Source organism: Lagenorhynchus albirostris, chromosome 2 (genome assembly GCF_949774975.1).
Source record: "Lagenorhynchus albirostris chromosome 2, mLagAlb1.1, whole genome shotgun sequence".
Taxonomy (NCBI): Eukaryota; Metazoa; Chordata; class Mammalia; order Artiodactyla; family Delphinidae; genus Lagenorhynchus; species Lagenorhynchus albirostris.
In genome coordinates, this window is record NC_083096.1 from 58,133,786 (window position 1) to 58,158,989 (window position 25,204).

The 25,204-nt window shown below is 35.9% G+C and overlaps 1 protein-coding gene across 1 annotated transcript in view; it reads right to left on the reverse strand.

Moving 5' to 3' along the window:
* Positions 1-7,011, reverse strand: part of MROH9 (maestro heat like repeat family member 9) — a 97,628-nt gene extending 90,617 nt beyond the window's left edge. Inside the window, exons 1-2 of the mRNA XM_060141844.1 lie at positions 6,948-7,011; positions 3,927-3,988 (exon numbers count right to left, since the gene is read on the reverse strand). Coding sequence (XP_059997827.1) covers positions 3,927-3,988; positions 6,948-7,011 — 126 coding nt within the window. The remainder of the gene's footprint in view (positions 1-3,926; positions 3,989-6,947) is intronic.
* Between the last annotated feature and the right edge of the window lie 18,193 nt (positions 7,012-25,204).

Consider the following 25,204-nt stretch of genomic DNA (forward strand, 5'->3'; position numbering starts at 1 on the left):
TGCTCAACATCACTAATTATTAGAGAAATGCAAATCAAAACTACAATGAGGTATCACCTTACACCAGTTAGAATGGGCTTCATCAGAAAATCTGCAAACAACAAATGCTGGAGAGGGTGTGGAGAAAAGGGAACCCTCTTGCACTGTTGGTGGGAATGTAAACTGATACAGTCACTATGGAGAACAGTATGGAGGTTCCTTAAAAAACTAAAAATAGAATTACCATATGATCCAGCAATCCCACTACTGGGCATATACCCAGAGAAAACCACAATTCAAAAAGACACATGCACCCCAATGTTCATTGCAGCCCTATTTACAATAGCCAGTCATGGAAGCAACCTAAATGCCCATCGACAGATGAATGGATAAAGAAGATGTGGTACATGTATACAATGGAATATTACTCAGCCATAAAAAGGAACGAAATTGGGTCTGTTGTTGAGACATGGATGGATGTAGAGACTGTCATACAGAGTGAAGTAATTCAGAAAGAGAAAAACAAATATCATATATTAACGCATATATGTGGAACCTAGAAAAATGGCACAGATGAACCGGTTTGCAGGGCAGAGATTGAGACACAGATGTAGAGGACAAACGTATGGATACCAAGGGGGATAGCTGCAGGGGGGTGGTGGTGGTGGTGTGATGAATTCGGCAGTTGGGATTGACATGTGTATAAAATTGATGACTAATAAGAACCTGCTGTATAAAAAAAGAAAAAAAATAATAATGCACACACATGTACAGTACAGCACAAAAGAGTAAATAGCAGACAAAGATTCCAAGTCTTTATCTATCTAGAGGTAGAATACGCAGATATGGGCGCGCTAATAACATTTTTTCAGCTGAGACAAGTAGGAAATTGTTCTGTTTTTTCCTGTAAGCCTTCCACTGTCCTCTATTCCCTTTCTTCTCACTGATCCCCTACCCTCGATTCCCTCCTAGATCGTTGTCTCCCTTATTGACTTCTAAGTCTGATTTCCATGAATTTTCCATCTCTTTATTAAAACAGCTTCACCATTATTAGTAATACTGAATCCTGTTTATTTAAAGTCTTCAACCTCATAATTTATTCACAGGTCTTCCTTGATCCCAAGGGCAGGCAAGATTCTCGGTTTTAGGGTTGACACATTACAGCTTGATGCTTAGACCAGGGACTCTGGAACCAGATTCCATGAATTTGCACCCTGGCTCTGCCACTTGTAAATTATGTGCCAACGGGCAGGTCACCTCTTGCCTCAGTTTCCTCATTTGTCAAGCAGGGATAGTAGTAGCACTTACTCTGTAGGACTTTTGTGAGGATTAAATGAGTTTTTCATGTAAAGCACTCAGAGCATGACTTACACATTATAAATGCTACATAAGTGTTAGCTATTTTTACTATTATTGGAGTGGGTAATGGGGTTTCCTTCTCTCGCAGCTCCCCTTGTCTCCCCTGTCTTTATTTCTCTGAGGTTGTGGCTGTGACCTGGGAAAATATTTTTCTTTTCTCATCTGCCATGACATGACTTGTTGTCCTCTTCCGAGTGGTGATTACTTCTGACCCATTTTGGTGGGAAGGATTTCCACAGTGAGGAAGGAGGAAGGATAATAGGCTGTTGTGGCAGAGCAATCAGGAGATGAGGGTGGATGGGGAAATAGTGGGATGGGTCAAAACTTCCTTCCTTTTGAATTAGTGTTGAAGGTCATTGCAGGGGCACAGAAGGGTGAGCACGAATATGACTCTGCTGGGAAGAAAAAGCTAAAAACAGTTTTCAATCAAACTGCCCTTTTCCCCGTTCCACCTACTCACCTATGTTAAAATATATTTTAAACATTAATTATGACAGGCTTGTAATGGAGACAGTGAACAAATTTGTTTGTTTTTTCCCCCCAAGAGATTTCAGTTACATTACTTCCTCATAGAATATCACTTACCATGCGATGCCATTTGACACTGGACTGCAGAATCTGGAGATTACTTGCTAGTCAGGGAGAAGAGGGAGAGTAGTTAAAAGGAAATGAACTTTTACCACCTGTTGGAACATATCCCCAAATCTGAAGTTTTATATGACCTTAATGGCAAAGCCCAATGAAGACAGTATGTGCGTGCGCATGCGTGCGCGCACGCGCGCGCACACACCCACAACTTCAGACAAATTCATTACAAATATTACTAAACAACACTTAACTAAAAGATTAACAAACAGAATACACAGCCACATTAAAAGAATAATGAACCCTAACCAAGAGGTATTTATTCCAAACTTACAAGGATGGTTAGATAAAGGAGGACCCATAATATAATTCTCAATATTAACTGCTAAAAATGTTACATGATCATTTATATTGAGGCAGAAAATTCTGATAAAATTTTAAATCTATTCTTGATAGCAATTCTTAATAAAACAGGTATGTAGTCATTTTCTTAATGTGACATATAAACACAAAAGCCAGAGCCAGATGTAATAAGGATATAATTAGAAGCATTCTCATTAAAGTAGAGAACAAGACAATGATGACCATTATACCACTATCGTTTGCCATTTCTGGACATTCCAGCTAGTATTGTTAGAAAATAGAAATAAATAAGTGTATTAAAATTGGAAAGAAAAAAACTATATTATTTTTAAATTATTTACTTCATGGGAAAGAATATGAGTGCCTTTTAAATTTGTCTATGATATGAGAATGATTTAACTAGAATTGGAGTTATCAATGACTGAAATGTTTGGTAAAATTTCCTTAGAAAACCTTTAGAACCTGATATGTCTTTCTTTGACGGTGTAGCCCTTTGATAATTATTTTTATTTCTTTCATTTTAATTGTTCTGTTTCAATTTTCTAGGTCTTCTGTAATTCTTTTTTTTTAAATAATGTCTTTATTTTGGGATAATTTTAGATTTACAGAAAAGTTGCAAAGATAGTTTAGAGTTCTCATATACCCCTCACCTTGTTTCCGTAGTGTTATCATCTTACATAACCATGGACCATTTGTCAAAACTGAAAAAGTTATATTGGTACAATTTTAACAACTAAACTGTAGGCTCTATTTTTCCACTAATGTCCTTTTCCTGTTCCAGGATCCAAACCAGGACCCCACATTGCATTTAGTCATCATTTCTCCTTTGTTTCCTGTGTTCTGTAATTATTTTGTAATCTTTCCTTGTTTGTGAATTTGACTATTTTGAAAAGGGTACCTGGTTAGATATTTCGGCATGCCCCTCAGGTTGCATTTATCTGATGTTTTTCTCAAGATTTGATTGGAAATATAAGTTTTGGGAAAAATATCACAGAAGTGAAGTGTCCTTCTCATCATGAGAAAGTATCAGATTTTGAATTTATTCAATAGTTCTACTATTTTTCTCTTATCAGATTCAGGGATGCAGCTTCATCTTTGTGTACTCCTTCTTTCCTTCTGCCTTCCTTGGATTTATTTTGAGGTTCTTTTTCTAAATTCTTGTTGTGGATACTTGATTCAGTTATTTCTGTCCTTTCTGGTTTATAATTCTAAGTGTTCAAAGCTATGGATTTTTCTCTGTGTACTCTTTCAGCTATATGCTGTAGGTTCCAATATGTAGTGCTATCAACATTCTGTAATTTGTGTATTAATTTTCTCTTTAACCTAAGAATTAATAGAATACCTTATATGACACATAGTAAGGATTTTTGTTCATTTCATAAGTTTACTATTGACTGCTAATTTTTTTTTTTTGCATTGTGATTAGAGACTATTTCTGCTATTTCTACATTTTGGAATTTATACAGAAATTTCTAGCCTAACATATGGTTATCTTTTGTGAGTACACCTTTCTGTGGGCATTAGAAAAAAAGATATGTTCTTTGTATGCAGGGCTAGAGATTGATATATGGGTTTCTCTCACTCTCCCACGCACAAATACACACAGTTACCTTTGTCTGAAGTACATCCTAAATTCATACTTGCTTTAATACTCCTTGACGACTTGCTGACAAAGGTGAATTAAAGACTGCTACTACTAATGCTGCAAAAGAGTATTTTGTATTAGTACATAAACCAGTAACTTTCCTATAGCTTTTTTTTTGCTTTATGAATTTTGATGCTACTATATTATATGGTAAGTAGATCATATTAATTTTCGATCGCTGTGTAACAAGTTACCACAAATGTAATGGCTTAAAAAAAAACACCCATTTATTATTATTTGACAGTTTCTGTGGGTCAAGAAGGTCAGGCTCTCCTTAGGGTCTCACATGGCTGAAATCAAGGTGTCAGTATGAACTGCCATCTCACTTGAGGCTCAGGATCTTCTTTCAAGGTCATTTAAGTTGGTGGCAGAATTCAATTCCTTGAGACTGAAAGACTGAGGATCCTGCTCTTTTGCTGGCTGAGTCTGAGGGCATCTGTCAGCTTGTAGAAACTGTCTGAGTTCCTTGCTCTGTGGCCCCTTCACAAGGCCTTCTCACACTACCAATATGACTTCTGTCTCCAACGTCTAGACCCAGACTCAAAGGGATCACGTGATTACATCAGGCCCATTCATAATATTCCTTTTGATTAACTCGCAGCCAACTCTCTAGTAACCTAATTACATCTATAAAATCCCTTTTGCTGTATTGTGTAACATAATCATATCCCATCATATCAGAGCTCCAGCCTTTATCCTTCCTTAACTTTTCAGCTTCAAGAGGAGGGATTTATACAAGGCATGTATACCAAGAGACAGGAATATTGGAGGACATCTTAAAATTCTTCTTACCACATGAATTTTTATAATTATTTTATCTTTATTATGATTTATAGACTTTCTCATTATGTGATGCTTTTAAAAAATCACATTTAATTCTTTAAGTCTTAATTCAAGCCTAAAAGTCAAAGTTGTCTGAATTAAGATCCTGACTCCTAATTTGTTGTTATTGTTGTTGTTTACATTTTCTTGGTGTACATTTTCCCATCTTTTTATTCACAACCTTTTTTTTTAACATCTTTATTGGAGTCTAATTGCTTTACAATGGAGTATTTTGTTTTATAAATGTCTCTAGTAGGTAACATATTGCTGGGTTTTATTTGTAATTTAACCAGTCTCCTTTCTCATTATAGATGAGTTCAATCCATTTTGATTTATTTATGGAACATATTTTGGTCTTAATTTTGTTCTATATTTTATGCTTTTTCTGTAGCTGTGGCTACTTTTAAGTCCTTTATTACTTGGTATTTTTTCCTTGACTTTCTTTGTGTGTGTGTGTGAAGTGGTGTGTTTTGTGTGTTTCTTTTATATGAAAGGTTTATATTCCTGTTGTGATTATGATTAAGATGACTCTAACTTTTTGTAATATATTTATTCCTCAAAACTGTAGACCAAAAAAATAAAATAAAATAAAATAAAAATAAAAAAAAAAAACTGTAGACCAAACTTTAGACCAAATCTGATTCCCAATTGTGAGCAAAGATGAAATTTGTTCATCTCTGTTTCCTCCCCTTCCTTAACCCCTATAGATTTTAGTTGATTAAATTACTTAGTGAAACCTTTATGCCTTTTTGTTTATATTACTTGATGACTTATTAATCCCCAAGTTTTAATAATAAAGAATCAATGTCCTTACATTACCTTCCTCCTTATTTCCTAATTTTCCTGGGTTATTAGTTATATAATTATCATACTTAAAAAGTTTATAATATTTATATTCAGTTCTGTAACAATAATCCCCACTTTCTTTTAAATAGATTCAGTGCACACTGCATTGGCTTCTCTAGTCATCTCCTGTTGAGCTGAATTTCATTTTCTATTAGTCTCTTGAAGAGAAACACATTCGTTGAGTTCTTTCATGTTACAAAACATTTCTCACACTCACTCTGAGTTAAAGTTAGCCTGAGTATAACATTCTTGGGCCACAATGTTTTCCTCAAGGATTTTATGTGTTCTGTTCCACTGTTATCCAGTATTGCTGTGGAAAATGCTATGGTGAGCTGGATTTTTTCTTCTCCTAGAAAGGTTAATTGAATACTTTTCCTTTTCCTGGATTTCCAAAGCATTCTTTATCTTTGGAAATCAGCAACTTTACTGGGATACTGCTCCTTTGATTGTATAGAGTTAATTTTTCTAGGGACATAGTCTGCTTTTCGACCTATATCTTCATGAAAATTTATATTAAAAATTTTATTTAAATATTTTCTTCTTTTATTTTGGTTCTCTTCTTTGGTGACACCAATTATGCTTATATTGGTCTCTCTTTTTTTTTTTTTTTTTTTTTTGCGGTACACGGGCCTCTCACTGTTGTGGCCTCTCCTGTTGCAGAGCACAGGCTCCGGACACACAGGCTCAGCAGCCATGGCTCACGGACCTAGCCGCTCTGCGGCATGTGGGATCTTCCTGGGCCGGGGCACGAACCCGTGTCCCCTGCATCGGCAGGCAGACTCAACCACTGCGCCACCAGGGAAACCCTGGTCTCTTTTTTAATGTCTTTCTAGCTTATCTCAGTCTTGTCCTTCATGCTCCTTACCATATTTTCAGCAATGCTTATTTTCTTTGCACCGTTTCCAACATGACCTTTGTTTTTGTGAGAATATCCTTTCCCCTCCACTTCTGTCCTAAACGGCACTGTTTTCCCCTAAATTCTTATATCTCTATTTCAAGATTACGTTTTACAGATAAAATTACCTCATTAAATTATGAAGTCTTTTTTATCTGCTCTGTGATATTTTCCTAGAATTATTTAACTGTCATTATTTTTATATTACATTTCTGCCTTTTTCTTGTAAAATCTTTCTTTTTTTTTTTACATCCTCTATTGATTCCATTTTGATGATTACTCAGTATTGAATGTGATGAGCTACTCTCAGATCAAATGTTTGCTGGACTTTCAGATAGAGAAATTCTCCTCTTGACCCAGAACTGTGTGTGTAAATTTGCTCTTTCAGATTTATTCTACTCTTGCTATTTGATCTTGGCAGCTTCAGAATTTACCTCCTCTATCATGACTTACCTGCAACAGTAGATTCTTGGTTGAAAACCAGAACGAAAGAAAGGTGTTCAGTTGCATATTCCATTTCCGTTTTTCTGTCTAAGCTGCTCACCTTGCTTTTCCTCGTGCCTCCATCCCCACCAAAAAGCATCATTCATCTTCCCAGGGAGTACCTCTGGATCCAAATATCTGAACAAAAGCTTCATTCCAGAGATGTCATAGTTATTCACAATTTAGCTATTTCACCACTGGAGTGTTTTCATTGTTATTTTCAAAGATTCCATATTTACTAAATGTTTATTTAGCTTTAGCAAATGTTTCCCCTTTAAAATTCTCACAGGATTGAATACATATGTGAAGAAATTTTAGAACAGATCTAGAATTTTCCCAAGTTTTGCTAGTCTGTGTTTTTATGTGTGCATGGTTTATTAATAAAAAATTGATGTGTAAACTATTTAGTCTGATGAGCTTTTCACCACCTGATGAATTTTTCTATTTCCTGACTCCTTGAAATCCAGCTTCATTGAGAAAAATAAAATGTTTTCTGGAGGGGGGTTCAACTTTTGAGCTTGAGTGCTTGAGGTGAGACCAAAATTTGATGGTGTAGACTGCCATAGGTTAAGATAAGTGCTCCAGATGCCTTCGAGGCAGGAGAGTTGTGGTCAGATGGTGGAAAAGAAGGTAGACGTGGAGTTAGGAGATTCATTAACAAAGATGAACTCTTTTAATTGGCAAATTTGGAAAGAACTTTAGAGGAGGGCCATAGTGAAGTAAATTCTAATATACCCATAGTTCTTTCTTTTAACAGAACAAAAACTAAGAAAAGTAGTCAAAGTTAGAAAGAAGACAGACTTTTGACTGACTGAAGGATTGATAGAATAAAAATCACTTACTCGTGTGTGACTTCTCTGCAATTGATAGGAGGCAAGGTAGTGAAGATAAACTCAAGTGTCTTACCTCTTAGCCAAAGGTAAAATATTCTAACAACGAAAGGAATCCTTTGAGATGTTGTCATTCGTCATGACAACCATATATTTCAAAGATTCCATTCTGGAATGGATGTACTTGCCTAGAAAGTACTGATATGCTCAAGTGGCTGGTAATGCTCACTGTCACTCCTGAGGAGGGAAGCTTCTGGTTCTTGTGTTATCTGCACTGAAAGGTAGCTCTGCAAACCAACAAGCTTGCTAGAAGTTGGGTGAAGGATATGAATAGAAAACTCACAGAACAGGAAAACTGAATGGTCAATAAATATTACAAGATGCTTAATCATCCTCAAAGTCACGAAAATGCAAACCAATAAAATACCATTTCACAACAAATAAGTAAAAAAATAACTACAAATAAGTAAAAATTTTTAAATTGATTACTAAATATTGGCAAAGATAAAAGAAACTGGAACTTTCTCACACTACTGGAGGAAGTACAAATGATATAGCTACTTTGTAGAGCAATTTGTCACATTTTAGTAAAATTGAAAAATTGCGACCCAGAATTTCCACCTGTAGGTCCATAGACATAGAAACATTTATAGAATTTGTGTACTGGGAGGCACGGGGAAGTGTGTTCATTGCAGCATTTTTTCGTAACAAATTTAAGATATAACTTGTATTCCATATAATTCACCCTTTTAAAGTGTACAACTCCGTAGTTTTAAATATAGTTACAGACGGGTACAACCATCAACACTATCTATGCACCTATATTTATAAGAGATATTGGTCTGTAGTTTTCTTGAGATGTCTTTGTCTGGTTTTGGTATCAGGGGTAATGCTGGCCTCGTAAATAAGTTGGATAATGTTCAATCCGCTTCTATTTTTTAGAAGAGTTTATAAAGATAGTTGTCAATTTTTTGTTAAATACTTGGTAGAATTTACCACTAATGTCATTTGGTTCTGACATTTTCTTTGTAGGAAGGTTTTTGACTACTAATTTAATCTCTTATTATAGTTCTATTCAATTTTTTCTACTTCTTGAGCAAGTTTTGATAGTTTGTGTCTCTCTAGAAATCTCTCCACTTCATATGTTATGTAATTTGTTGGCATACAATTATTCAGAGCATTCCCTTATAATCTTTTCAATTTCTGTAAGGTTTTTCTTAATTTTTGAAGCATTGTTTTGCCAGATATAGAAATCTTGGTTGACAATTTTTTCCTCCCAGCCCTTTGCATATGTCACCCTGCTACATTCTGCCATCCATGTTTCTGATGACAAACCAGCTGTTAATCTTATGACAATATCTTATACATGATGAGCTGCTTTTCACTTGTTGCTTTTAAGATTTTCTCTTTGTTTTTGGCTTTACACATGCTACTTGACATTCTTTGAGCTTTGTGTGTGCAGGTTAATGGGATTCTTGGGTTAAATTTGGGAAGTTTTTGGCCATTATTTCTACAAATATTATTTCTGCTCCTTTCTCTCCTCTCCATCTATTACTCATATTAGGCATATTTTGATATACTTGATGATGTACTACAAGTCACTGAGTCTTTGTTTATTTTTCCTCTTTCTTTTAAATTTCTGCTCTTTAGACTGGATAACATCGATTGACCTATTGGCAAGTTTGGTGATTTTGCCATCTGCTATTCAAATCTGCTGTTGAGCCCCTCTAAGTAGATTTTTCATTTCAGTTATACTTTTCACTCCAGAATTTCTATTTGGCTGTGTTGTATAATTTCTGTTTCCTTTTTGATATTCTCTATTTGGTAAGAGACATTGTTTTTATACTTTCTTTAAAAACACGGTTTACTTTAGTTCTTTCACTGCATTTATAACAGTTTGTTAAAAGTCGTTGTCTAGTAGGTACAACATCTGGTTTCCTTAGTGACAGTTTCTATTGTTTTTTATTCCTGTATATGGGCCATAATTTCCTTTTTCTTTGCATGTGTCATAATTTTTATTAAAATCTGGATATTTAAAAAAATTTAATATAGCAGCTCTAGAAATCATATTGCTCTCCCCTCAGAGTTTGTTGTTATGCTCATTATTGTTATTGATGGTGGTTTTATTTTGTGAATGTAGTGACTTTCCTGGACTAATACTGTAAAGCCTGTAGTTTTTCTTTTTTGTCATATACGGCCACTGAATTAATTCTCTGTTCAGTTAGCTAATGATTGAATAGAGGTTTTTTTAAAGTGTTTTGAACCAGTAAGTCTCCCAACCTTTGCCAAGGAGCTCCATGTGTTTGTACGTGTGTGTTGTATATTGTTGTTGTTATTGAATGCTTTCTATACTTCCAGCAGTTTACAGCACTGCCTTAGTCTTTGCTTCCTGATTGCAGAGCCTTAATGTTGCCCAGAGGGAAGAGATTAGAACCTTCTCATGTCTTTCCTTGGTGTGTACAGAGCTCTGAACATGATTTCCAGAAATAGATCAGAGCTTTCAAAGCGTCCTATGGGCACCTTATGTCTCTATTTTTCCTTTTTTGGTCAGGCTCTTATTTGCTCCAACTGTTGTTGCCACCTCTGGGAGCTACAGTGTTAGACAACTGCCACTGATTGGTTTTGGCAAATGCTCTGAGAATAGGACTGTTTGCACTGAAGGACCTCTGAGTCAGGTAAAATAATGACAGGCCCTATGAATGGTACTTTTTCAAGGAGATAACAAAAAGGTCAAATAATGATGGTTCCCTGGAGGATTTGTGGGATCTGTGAACATATTCTGCCCTCTAGCAGTGGCTAGGCTACTGATTTTCACAGCTACTGTGGTTTTGGGGTTTTGGGTTTTCACCCATTTTTAAAAGTAAACACTTCTTAGATGATTGCAAGCATTCAGTTAATTCCCCAAGTTCTAAAAATGTTGATTTTGCCAGTGTTCTCATTGCTTTTATGGAGGAATAGATTTTGAGAGGTTCTTACTCCACCATTATAAAAGTACTTGCACAACCTTATTTTTAGTAGGAAAAAAATTGGAAACAATATGTTATAGTAAGAGAATGGACAAGTAAATTGTGATCTCTTTATACAATGGAACTCAGCAGTTAAAATAATGGACTAAGATTATATATCTATACATGGCTAGCTATAAAAACAAGTTGTAGAATGATACCTACAGAGCAATAATATTTACATAATTATAACATATAAAACACACCAACTAATATTTTTGATATGTGCATATATTGAAAGCAAATTATTTTTACAAAACATGAGCTAAGAGGATAAACATCTTATGCATGATAGTGATGGGGATTTGGAATGAAATAAGAAAATAAGTAACTTTTCCCATAATATTTTTATTTATTTTATTAAAGAAAATATGGACACATGAGTGTATACTATATTATTTTTGTGTTTTTATCTATTTAAAACTTAGGAAGAAAGAAGAAAGTCATAATGGGTTGGATTCTTCTGTTCCCTGGGGACTCACTTGACTCTGCTCAATTTTTTATAATCTATGGGTGGATAGAAAACAAAAGACAAGAGTAAGATAAATAACTGCTGAATCACAATTGGGTCTGTTATAAAATGATTTTGAAATGGCTTTCAAATATGGAATGTCATATTCTGCTCTTTATTTTGCTTTTAAAAAATTACAAGTTCAAACCAGACAGAAAAATGTGAGTCATTGGCTTCTTCCTCCTTAAAAATCTCCATACTATGTCTGTGCTCCAGTCAGGGAAGTGAAACAATTGACATTATCTGTCTTCTTTCCTCCACACTCTTGGTTAGTAGCACCTCCATAGATTCCAGCAGAGAGAAAGAGAGTTGCTTTACAATTTATAACAACTTGAAAGAACATAGCACCTCTCTTCCAGAAATTTCTGACATCCCATTGATGATATGGGAGCACAAATATCAATTCTGTTTTACAGACAGGAATGGGAGAATCTGATCTACTATGATACAAAGTAATTTTTCTCACAGACTATTTGACAAGGGTAAAAATGAGAAACAAACCCAAGCCTAGCCCCTCTTGGCCTGTTACGCAGCCAGAGAAAGCATCAAAGCAAGTGTTCTCATTACCACATGGAACCACTAGGTGTCACTAAATATAAAACTTGTATTCATTAGCGATTACAACTAGGAAAGCAGAAAAGGCAAGTGAAATTCGTCATGTTAATGGAGAAAACTGAAAATTCCACCTTCAGTTGACACAATGGAAAGTGGCTTCTCTCTAACCCAATACCCCCAGGAAATGGTTTCAGACCCTGTCATATCAGTGTGTGGACCCATTTTGGACTGGCAAAAGCATTTAGCAGAAAAGTAACTAAATGATCTCATAAAACTCAAGAAATATGTTATAGAATGACTCTGTTAATAAAATGGGGTTAAAATTCCAAGCCTCAAGTGCTGGAGTCCTCCTGGGACTTGTGTCTAAAGTTTCAACAGCTGCCCCCAGGTGGCAGTGAGTCAGATAAATTGAATTTTCTTTAGACAGGGAAAATTGAGATATGATTTTTTTCAAATTAATTTCTACTTTTCTCAATGATTTCCCCCCTTTTATGTCTTTATTCTGAAAAACATAACTGGTAAATAGTATGAATTCAACACATGAATAGTATGAAACAAAGGAAGGAAACCAACATTTATTTAGTTGCTTTTTATACCTTGTTCTCTACTGCTTTCTTGCATTCCTTTTTTTGAACATACTCTTCACCAAAAATCCTATGAGGTAATTATTGTCGTCATGGCTGCGTACAAGCAATACTCATGAGATATAATGACAAATAATCTTTACTTTTATTTCTCATTTTTCCTTTAAACTTTATTCAGTGGGAAAGCTCTTTCCCTGCTCCTGGATAAAATCTTCAAGCACACATATAACACTTCTGATCTCCTGTTGTACTCAAATGTCCTATGATCACTTTAAGTAATAGAACTATCACAATTTAGTAATAAAAACTGTCCAATTTTATGTAATAACGCTACTTATTTCACTCAAAATCACAACTTCTCCTCCCCAAGCTAGAGCTGGTGGTGGTCTGGCAGTTTCCAGAAGGGGCTAAAGTATGTTTGTTTTTCATACTCAACTCCTCCCCAACTCCCTAACACACTTTGGAGAGTGTGGGAAAGAAGAAGAGATGAAGAGGGAAGTAAATTATCTTTCTTTGAATGGTGCTTTTGAGATATTCAGATGTCCCCACTAGAAACATCTGATGGCCCTTCCAAAGATGCAAGCTAAGCATTTTCTTCTGGCTGGCCATTCTCTCTCAGGTTTTCATATACTTTTATTTTCTTTACTGTACGTTAAAATTTTTCTTTCATACACTTTTCTGTATTAAATACTGAGGCATTCCCTCCTTCTTCTATAATAATAGAATTCCCAAGTTTAAGCTGAATCCATGGCGACTTGGAATAGGACTGCTTTTCCCAGCCTCCCTTATCATGGTCCATGTACGAATTCTTGAAGCATCCTTAAATGGAGACGCTTGCTTTGTTTTTCCTTTCTTCTTTCCTATCGGCTGCAGAAAGGACATGGTCACTGCAGACTGGACGATGAGGTGGAAGCCCTGTGCTAAGGGCCTTGACAATCATGAAGCTGACTTGGCAGCTTTGTATATTGATATATAGGCTTTTTTCATAAAGATAAACTTCTAGTCTCCTGCTTTCAGTTTTTATCACTTGCAGACAAACAAAATCCCAACTGATAGAAATACACAAGCAAATAAGATTTAATTTTAGGAAAGCTTTGTTAATGAATAAAGTCAAGATTAGAAAAATAGCCTTTACTCATGCATCCTGACTTTTATCACCTTACATACATGACACTGTGTGTGGTTCTGGAAGAAGAGTGTACAAAGGTGAAATAAGGGAGGTTCTGCCCACAAGAGGTCACGCTCATCCCCTTCTTGTCCTTCCTGTACCAGACATTGGATCAACACCCTGAGGCTGATTTCTTCTCCAGCATTTCATAGCTGCTGCTTCTCTGTTCTCTGAGGCAGCAAGCCTTTGTTTTATTCTTATTAAATTCCAAGAATATCTTTGACATCTGGGGAAATAAATAAATAAATAGATAAATAATGTTACCGTAGTTTTTTCATGCTTAACTGCCTGTAATTCTATTTCTCTTAGATAAATTGTATATTGTAATGTGTTATAAAAAGTTATAATAGGAAATTAGGGTTTTTTTCCCTAAACTGGTGAATTACCTGTCAGAGTCTGAGAATATTTCCCTCTGTGACTTCCAGGGTAAGGACATGCTTCACGAAAACAAGCCTCTATAGTCACTGCCTCCTTTTGCAAATTCATATTGCACTTTCACATATTAAATAGCAGAGTACCCCTGAGATACTCTCAGAAATGTATTTAACTTTTTTTAACCTCGGGTTTTCCAATCTCATTTGATTATGGGACGCTTTTTTTTTTTTTTTTTTTTTTTTTGCGGTACGCGGGCCTCTCACTGTTGTGGCCTCTCCGGTTGCGGAGCACAGGCTCCGGACGCGCAGGCTCAGCGGCCATGGCTCACGGGCCCAGCCGCTCCGCGGCATGTGGGATCTTCCCAGACCAGGGCATGAACCCGTGTCCCCTGCATCAGCAGGCGGACTCTCAACCACAGAGCCACCAGGAGAGCCCTGGGACGCTTTTATCCTATAGCATCTATTAACACGTATTAGCATAGCACCCTCTGCATCCTAGGCTGTTACAGTGAGCTCCTTGCGCTTTCTGCGGCAATGATCCATGGGTCTGATCACTGATTGAATCAAAACAGTCTTTCCTAATTTGCAGATAAAAGTTAGGCTCATGGAGAGATTGCCTTAGTTTGAAATAATTTTCTCATAAATTTTTGCTTAAATCTGCGGTATCAATTATTGATTTTATGCTTGACAGAATAAGTGAACATACACATACATACCACACCTTCTTTATCCAGTCCTCTGTCAATGAACATTTAGGTTGCTTCCATGTCTTGGCTATTGTAAATAGTGCTGCTGTGAACATAGAGGTGCATGTATCTTTTTGAATTAGAGGTTTCTCTGGATCTATGCCCAGGAGTGGGATGGCTGGATCATATAACTCTATTTTTAGTTTTTTAAGGGACTTCCATACTGTTTTCCACAGTGACTGCACCAATTTACATTCCCAGCAACAGAGTAGGAGAATTCCCTTTTCTCTACATCCTCTCCAGGATTTATCATTTGTAGACTTTTTGATGATGGCTATTTGAGGCCAATGAGATGGTACCTCATTTTAGTTTTGATTTGCATTTTTCTAATAAATTAGAGATGTTGAGCATCTTATGTGCCTGTTGGTCATCTGTATGTCTTCTTTAGATAAATGTCTGTTTAGGTCTTCTGTCAGTTTTTGATTAGGTTTTTTTTTTTTTTGATTTTGAGTTGTGTGAACTGTCTGTATATTTTGGAAATTAAGCCCTTGTTGGTTGCATTATTTGCAATATTTTCTCCCATTCCGTAGGCTTTTTCATTTTATGCTTTCCTTTGCTGTGCAAAATCTTATGAGTTCGATTAGGTCCCATTTGTTTATTTTTGCTTTTATTTCTTTGCCTTGGGAGACTGACCTAAGAAAATATTACTAAGATTTATGTCTGTGAATATTTTGCCTATGTTCTCTTCTAGGAATTTTATGGTGTCATGTCTTATATTTAAGACTTTAGCCATTTTGAGTTTATTTTTGTGCATTATGTGAGGGAATGTTCTAACTTCATTGATTTACATGAGGCTGTACAGCTTTCCCAACACCTTTTGCTGAAGAGACTGTCTTTTCTCCACTGTATATTCTTGCCTCCTTTGCTGAAGACTGACCATAAGTGTATGGGTTTATTTCTGGGCTCTCTCTTCTGTTCCATTGATTCATATGTCTGTTTTTGTGCCAATACCATGGTATTTTGATCACTGTAGCTTTGTAGTATTGTCTGAAGTCTGGGAGGGTTACGCCTCCAGCTTTGGTCTTTTTCCTCAGGATTGCTTTGGCAATTCTGGGTCTTTTATGATTCCATATTAATGTTAGGATTATTAGTTCTATGAAAAATGTCATGGGTAATTTAGTAGGGATCTCATTAAATCTGTAGATCACTTTGAGTAGTATGGCAATTTTAACAATATTAGTTCTTCCAGTCCCAGAGCATGGGATATCTTTCCATTTCTTTGAATCACCTTCAGTTTCCTTTATCATTGTTTGATAGTGCTCAGCATATAAGTCTTTCACCTCCTTGGTTATGTTTATTCCTAAGTACTTTTTTTTTTTTTGGATGCAATTTTAAAAGTGATTTTTTTTTTTTTTTACTTTCCCCTGTGGTACTAAATTTTTTTCTTATGTAACACTCAGCAAAACTCTTGAGGTTTTATAGGGAAGGAGTAATTCACAGAAGTGTGCTCTAGGGTTTCAATGCACATTGAGTATACCTGCTTAAAAAAAAATCTGATGAGTGGAAGTCAGAATTATGAACACAACAATAATGGAGAGTTATGGAATAATCATGTGACAGATGGTATAATACATAGGCATTAAAATTGTGCTCAAAACATTTTAAAGACATAAGAAAAACACTTAGATAATACTAACTTTTCCATATGGAGAAAGAGCAAGCAAGAAGAACAAAAACACAAGAAAGTACTTTAGCAATGACCATAGTTGGGGAAAAGTGGAAAATAGTGAAGGAGTGAAGCTGTAGAGAATACCCTCTCCAGTCAACTTCAAGTTTTGTTCACCTGGCTGGACCTGGGGGGCAGGAGGTTCTGAAGTGCACACTGGCTGTGAGATTAAAATGGAAAAACTTTGTGTCTTCTATATATCAATGTGAGATAGAAAAAAAAGCTGTTCCCTAGCTTAGTTGAAGGCAATGATGAGGAAAAAAAAATACAAAACTCTTTCATGCTTTGTATTCCTACTGAGTTCATAATATTTAATTAGTTAGTTTAACGAGAGAGGGAGCATTTTAACAGTGTTTACCACTTTTTTATTATTCCTATTTTCTTATGTCAACTTTTATTTGTATATTTCCTTTTTTTTTTTTTTTTTACAGTGAATGTGTATTTTTCTCTTAAAAAGACCCAAAATATACAAAGTAGTAATGTGGCATTAGGAGAAATTTTCTATTGTCTTTCCCCTCTTTGTTTCTTTCCTTTTTTCTACTAGAAAAAAAAAATGTAAAACACATTCTACATACAAGGAAAAGGCTTTACTTTTGTACTCAGAAAAGACAACTGTAAAAGTTTTAAACAATAGGAAGTGATTACCTGCTTGGGAAAAGTTCACCTGAGAAATCTTTTCAAAACCAAGTTTTCTTGATAAATATTTAATGTGTCAATGTGCAAAAATGTACTTTCCAGTTGATCCACACACCTATTTTATCAAACTAGGTACATTTGCACTAAAATTGGCTTTATATCTTACATTACTTTGTGGGTAAATTTTCCCCAAATGCTGAGGTTAGTTGCTATCTAATACTGATAAGTCGAAGCAGATTTACATTTCTTTGAAACATTAAAGTGCAATTGTAGAAAACGGAATTCTCATTCTTGTGTACTCTACAAGAACTTTCCTAAATTTGCCCAGTGAAGTATTGTCTAATCAAGATTATTCCCATGGTAGTAAGGAAGTAATAACAGGGAGAATCCAAATGTATTTTTAACATTTCAAACGCAAAATGCTTTTATCATTTAATTTAGTTTCTTATTTTATATTAGATTTTTATTCATTCGATTCCTTCATTAACTGCAGTGATAAGGTTTATAGCCTGCCCCTAAGATACTCTCCTTTAAGTATCTTCCATTCAAGGTTACTTTGAACATAAACCAAATAGGAATTAAGCTCTCCTTTTCAGAGCCTAAGCTTTTCCTTCCTTGCCACTCTCCCGTAATCTTTACTTCAAATCATACTCTATCAGAATTAATATACTATAGGGCAGGAGTTTTCAAAGCATCATCAGTAATCGGCAGAGTCTTGGAGGCCCCTGAGATCCTATCAGGAGTCCATGAGGTCAAAAGTATTTTCATAATAATGCACTTATGGTACAAAAGCATTGATGGGTAAAACTGCCAGTCCTTTAGCATGAATCAATGCAGTGGCACCAAACTGTATTAGTAGTCACAGTAAATAAAACAAAACAGGCAAAGCTAGTACAAGTCTTTTAAATATTCTGTGTAATGAAATGGGAAGGACGCATAAAACACTTCCGTACAAAATAAAATGCAATGACTTCTTATTTTTGAGGAAAAGCACTTGTGCGGTTATCTGAGTTGTGAGTTGAACTCAATGTTTTATTCATGAAACACATTTTCTTTTTTAATTTGAAAGAAGGAATGACACACTATGGTTATTCAGACTTGGGTATTTGGCAGACATTTTCTCAAAAACGAGTGAAGTGAGTATGTCACTGTGGGGAAAACAAGTATCTGGTGCCAATGATAAAATTAAAGTTTTAAAGAGAAAATTCGAATCTTGGAAAATTTTATCCACCACCATGAGTTTGACAACTTCCCAATATTTAAAGACTTTTCTGATGAAGTTGGTGCTTGGCGGTGATATTAATAAATGTGACCTTGTGTCAGCATTTGGAAGATCTGCATAACTAAGTAAATCAGTATGTTCCAAATTACCAATCTATGATGTTACAAAATTGGACATGAGTGAAAAATCTCCTCAAAGTGAAGATAGACCAATGGATTTTAATGTAATAGAGTGTGAAAGGTTTGATAGGATTTCAAGTTCCACACTGTAACTAACCTTAAATAAATCACTGCTTATCAAATTTTAGTATAGTAGCAAAGAATAACCACAAATATGTGAAAAGGTATAAGGAAAGACATGATGTTAAGGGGACTACAAGTAGTTCAATAATTACTAGAACAGTGGTCCTTTTTTTTTTTTTTTTTGGCGGTACGTGGGCCTCTCACTGTTGTGGCCTCTCCCGTTGCGGAACACAGGCTCCGGACGCGCAGGCTCAGCGGCCATGGCTCACGGGCCCAGCCGCTCCGCGGCATCTGGGATCTTCCCGGACCGGGGCACGAACTCGTGTCACCTGCATTGGCAGGTGGACTCTCAACCACTGTGCCACCAGGGAAGCCCGAACAGTGGTCCTTTTGTAGGCATATTTGCTATTGAAAAATTTGTCTTTAAGACACTAAACTACTTTGTTGAAATTACTGCTTAGTTTACAAAATGCTTCCTTCTCTGCAAATGGTAGCTAAGGGTAGTAACTGCTTCATGGTTTTCTTCCCCATCAACAATTTACACGATGAGGGGACATAAAAAACATTGACTGACTTTTGTAAAGGCCCATTTTGATTAACAGCACATTTAAAAGGCAAAATTTTGAATAACAACTTCAATTTTTAATTTCCTTGTGAACATTTCTTCAATTCAGCCACTGAAATTTCTCAAGAATAATTGACCTATTAGGACATAGGTTTAATATGTCTTTGAAATACACTTTAGCTCTCAAGTTCCTCACAGATGAAAGCTTTGTTCTTGGCAGTGCAAGAAATATACACCCTTCTTGAAAACTGTTTTTGGGAAAGAATATGCTTACTTTGGATGTTCCCTGTGAACTGTTAGGACACTCTCAAATAAAATAAATGTTTCCTTTATTTCAAGGCAAATAAATGATATTTTCAGATGTCTCTGAATAGACCTCAAAAATGATCCACACCACTGTCATTTTTAAGTTTTTGGAGGGGTCTCATCAGCCATGAAGAAAACCGGAGACCTGAAGTAGGACCTTTGGGCACTACTGCTTAAGGTTTGACCTCTAAAATCCTTTGGAAACTTGATCCTGTAAAACAAAGAATTGAATGGCAGGGAATGATTTGGTTTCCTGAAAACCCAGAAATGATGGTCTGGTTGTTCTAGATCTATTCAACCCTACCACACTTATTCCTTTCTCTATTTCCCAATATTAAGGGAACTCCCCAAATAAGGTACTTTACAGCTCTAGTCATAATTGATTTCATGGATGAATGGACTTTCCCACACATGCCATGCTGGGATATAAGAAACATATAACTTGTCTTACTGGAATCTTGAGATCTGGATTCTAGGGACTGTTTAATTGCCAGTTGTGTGATTTTTAACAAATTACTTGACCTCTCTGGTCCCCAGTTATCACCTCAGTAAAAGAAAAGGATAAAGTAGATTCCAGTAACAAAATTGTGTAATTTCATGGAAACTGTCCTGTCATTGGTTTTTGGGCTTCACAGAAGAGAGATGGTAAATACCTCCACATGCATCCACTTTCCCCACCCTTGCAGACCAAAGTCTAAGTTATCTTTTGCTGTGCCCACATTTGGTCTCAAAATCATACTCATTTCAAGACTTCAGGAAGCTACTACCAAATGATTAGTGTTGGAACGTTTTCCAGCTGAGCTTCAAAATTAACTCCTTGTTATTAGGATGACTTCTCATTAAATAGCTAACATGTATTAGCATATATAGGTATGTGTCACTGTTTTAAGTGCTTTATGTGTATTAATTCACTGACTCTCAGCAACTTTGTTAGACAAGTACCATTATTACCCCATTGAACAGATGAGGAAACTGAGGCAGAAGAAAATTTAGTACTTGCTCCGGTCACTCAGCTAATAAGTAGGAGAGCTGGAATTCAATCTCAGGCAGTCGATTAGAGAGGTGCATTCTTAACCACAACCTTAGACTGTTTCCGTTATTCTTTTCTGCCTGTTTTCTCCCTCTTTTTACACTGTTTATTATGGAAATATTAAAACATACATGAAAGTAGTGAGAACATTATAATAAATCTACATATACCTATCACCCAGCCTCAGTAATTATCAAACACGACCAAATATGGTTTATCTATATATGGTTTACGTTTTTCAACTAGATTATTTTGAAACAAATCCCATGGATCATATCCTTTATTTGTAAATACTTCAATATGTATCTCTAAAAGGTTTCTACCAATACCATTGTCATGCCTAAAAGAACTAACAATAATTCTTTAATATGATCAAATTCTTAGTATTCAAACTTTCCTAATTGTCCCACAATTTAAAAAATTTTTTACATTTTTTTTCAAATCAGAACCCCAAAGTGTTTGTACATTGCATTTTGTTGATATGTCTTTTAAATCTCTTACAAATCACAGGTTTCTCTTCCCTCTTTTTTTCTCCCTTGCCATATATTTGTGGAGGGAAATGAGATGTTTATTTGGTAGAATTTCCTATAGTCTGGATTTGCTTATTGCATTCTGTGGTGTCACTAGCATGTTCCTCTGTCCCCTGTAGTTCCTACAAACTGGAAATTTGATCTAGAAGCTTGATGAGATGCAGATTTGATTTTTTGTTTGTTTGGGGTTTTTTTTTTTTTTTTTTTTTTTTTTTTGCGGTACACAGGCCTCTCACTGTTGTGGCCTCTCCCGTTGCGGAGCACAGGCTCCAGATGCTCAGGCTCAGCGGCCGTGGCTCACGGGCCCAGCCGCTCCGCGGCATGTGGGATCTTCCCGGACTGGGGCACGAACCCGTGTCCCCAGCATCGGCAGGCGGACTCTCAACCACTGCACCACCAGGGAAGCCCAGATTTGATTTTTGGCAAGAATACAGGCATACCCGCGGAGCAGCTAAGCCAGTGTGCCACAACTACTGAGCCTGCGCTCTAGAGCCTGTGAGCCACAACTACTGAAGCCCACACACCTAGAGCCCATGCTCTGCAACAAGAGAAACCACCGCAATGAGAAGTCCGTGCACCGCAACAAAGAGTAGCCTCCACTCGCTGCAACTAGAGAAAGCCCCCATGCAGCAACGAAGACTCAACACAGCCAAAAATAAATAAATAAATTCAAAAAGAAAAGGTTTAAGATTTTCTCTCTTAACTGTCTTATAGATTTATTTTCCCTTCAGTATATTTTTATAGTTATTATTAAGGTAATATGTATGCTTTATTGCTATGGTATATATATTTTTTTCTAAATTACATTTTCTGGTTTTTCTAGTATTCAAAATTATACAATTAATCATGCTTTAAAACTTTTATCCTGAAATAATTATAGACTCCAGAACTTATAAAAGTAGTGCAGAAAGGTCCCATATACCCATCACTTAGTGTCCCTCAGTGGTAACATCTTAGATTACTATAGTACATACATGATCAAAACCAGGAAATTGACATTGATTAAATACAATTAATTATCCTACAGACTTTATTCCAATTTTACCAGTTTTTGCACAGATTCCTTTTTTGGTATGTCTTTGTGTATAGCTTTATGTATTTTTATCATGTTTAGATTCATATAACCACCATCGCAATCAAGATATAGAACTGTTAATGTCACCACAAAGGAAGTCCCTGGAGATACCATTTTAAAGTCACACCTCCCTCCTTGCCTAACCGCTGATCTGTTCTCCATTTCTTTAACTTTGTCTTTTCAAGAATGATGCATAAATTGAAATATACATTATGCAACTTTTTGAGATTGTTTTTTTTTTTCTCACTCACCATAATGCCCTGAGATCCATCCAAGTTGTTACATGTATCAGTAGTTTGTTCTTTTTAAATTTTATTTTATTTTTTAGCTGAACAATATTCCATTGTAGGGACATACTACAGTTTATTTAACCATTTACTTGTTGAAGGACATCTGGGCTGTTTCCAAATTTGGGCTATTACAGTTAAAGCTCCTATGAGCAATTAAAAAAAAAAAAAAAGAACTGAGGAAAACAAAGCAAATCAGAGAAAACAAAACAACTCATGTGAGAGAGAACTAAGAAATGCACCCTGCTTTTAACTACTATGTTTTATTCCATTTAGGATGGAATCAACTGACCTATGAGTCAAGCTGACTCCACTGATCAAGAAGTAAACGCATGTACTATCACAATTGGTAAATAATATCAATGAAATAATGTACTCATTATAATGTATGATTTTCAATACTAGGAGTTTTATTTAAAATTTTGGTAACTGAATTTTAAGTTGATATAAAATTTATGATTGTGTGAACTGACTGTTCAACAAAGAGCCTGCAGAAACGTTGCTTTAGATTGTACCACTGTGATGAAAAATAAAATCCATGAAGACTAGCCTAAGGATAAGGATACTGAGTGAAGGAAAGGGAGAAGAAAGAGGTAGAAGGCGAAGAATACAAGTTTCTCCTTGAGGTCTAGAGTAGAACTACTTAACCTGGTTTTCCTTGAGGCTCACAGGGTAGAAGACCTCTGAAGCAGGAAGTAGATTCCATGAAGGTAGGAACTACACAGTTATAATCACCAATGGCTTTCCCAGTGCTTTAAGCACAAGTAAAAATTACTGAAGGAACAATGAGTGTTGTAAGTGTTTGACTGCTCAGGAATCAGACCCCGTGGCCTTATGAGAAATGAGGAAAGAAAAGTCATGAGCTACCCTACGGAGACTGAGATGTAGAGGTTAAAAATGTGTGCTATCCAATAAAGCCAAGTATATTTGCATGGGAAAATAGTGTATTAATTCACCTTCTAGAGCCAAGGCAACATTTTACAGAGAACTCCAATGCCTTTCAGGTCTTTGGGCACTGTAACTACATCAATCAGTACACATGTACCTTTGAGAATAACTTGTCCAATATGGTAGCCCCTAGCCACAGATGGCTACTTAAATTTAAATTGATAAAACTAAATAAAATTTAAAATCTAGTTTCTTAGTCATTCAAGCCACAGTTCAGGTGCTGAGTAGCCAAATGTGGCTAGTGGCTACCAAATTGGACAGCTCAGCTCTAGAATATTTTTATCATTACAGAAAGTTCTATTGGACAATGCTTTTATGAGGAATAAACAGAAAATAACTGTTATATTGAAAGAGTAGATCCTGATAAAGTGCAAAATAAACAAACAAGTCAACTATCACCATCAATACTAACACCAATATTAACAACAGTCTTTATCCTTTACCTACACTACTAGGTAAAATTGTCTTTCTGGGGTTTGCTGTTCCCCACTTCTTGGATGAAACCTAGAGCAGGTCCCACGACTTCTCTGGTTACTCTCAAATGTGATTTTACTCACGAAACTTATTTCAGTAATTATTTTGTCTAATTTCATTTAATAATCAAAACTCGAATTTTTATTATCAAGAGTTCCCTTAATGTAGTCAGCATTTCCTCTGGCTGGCCAAGTACATCTCTGGTTTACAGCCCCTGTCAGATTGGTTTCTTTGAAGATGATTCTAGGCTGATCCCTGGGAAAAAATTATTGCTGTATTTCCAAGACACATAACAATGCCTGGCGTGGGTACTAAATGCATACTTGTGGTTAAATAAAGAGGGCCACAAACTTTGTAAGTAAATAAAATTTAATTTTATACTCAAGTACTCATCAAGAGTGAAAAAATATGGGGTAGGCGTATATGGAGAGATGAGATCAAAGAGCAAAATTATAGTATGAATTTTTTCATTATAAATTTTTCTTAAAGTTGAAGTATAATTTATATCAATGAAATGGACAGATTTAAGGATTGATGAGTTTGTCCAAATGTATACACCCATGTAACCGTTATCCTCTCCAAGATGTAGAACATTTTAATCACACCAGAGATGTCTTTCCTTGACCCTTCACAGTCCATTCCTGCTAACCACCCATTGCCACACCCCAGGGAACTGTAGATTTGTTTTCACTATTACAGAACAGTTGAATGAAAATCACACTATTAAATGAAATCAAACTATACTCATTTGTGTCTGGCTTCTTTAACTCAGCATAATTGTTTTTTTGAGGTCCAGCAGTATTGTGTGTAGTATTCCACTGCATGGATATACCACAGTTTGTTCATTCATCGGTTAACAGATATTTGCATTATTTTCAGCTTTTTAATTATTATGAACAAAGTTGCTTTGAACATTCACTTTTTTTAATAAATAAATAAATTTATTTATTTATTTATTTATATTTTTGGCTGCGTTGGGTCTTCGTTGCTGCGCGGGCTTTCTCTAGTTGCTGCGAGCAGGAGCTACTCTTTGTTGTGGTCCACGGGCTTCTCACTGCGGTAGCTTCTCTTGTTGTGGAGCACGGGCTCTAGGCGCGCAGGCTGTAGTAGTTGTGGCATGTGGGCTCTGCAGCGGAAGTTCATTAGTTGTGGTGCACGGGCTTAGTTACTCCGCAACCCTTGGGATCTTCCTGGACCAGGGCTCAAACCTGTGTCCCCTGCATTGGCAGGTGGATTCTTAACCACTGTGCCACCAGGGAAGCCTCTGAACATTCCCTTTTTAAAACTTATCCTTTCATTTATATTGGGTAAGTAGCTAAAAGTGACATAGTTGGATCATAGATAGGTATATATTTAACTTTATGAAAGACTGCCAGAATGTTTCCAAAGTGGTTTTACCATATAATATTCCCACTAGCATTGTATAAAAGGTTAAATTATTTCATGTGCTCCTCAACAATTGGCGTTATCAGT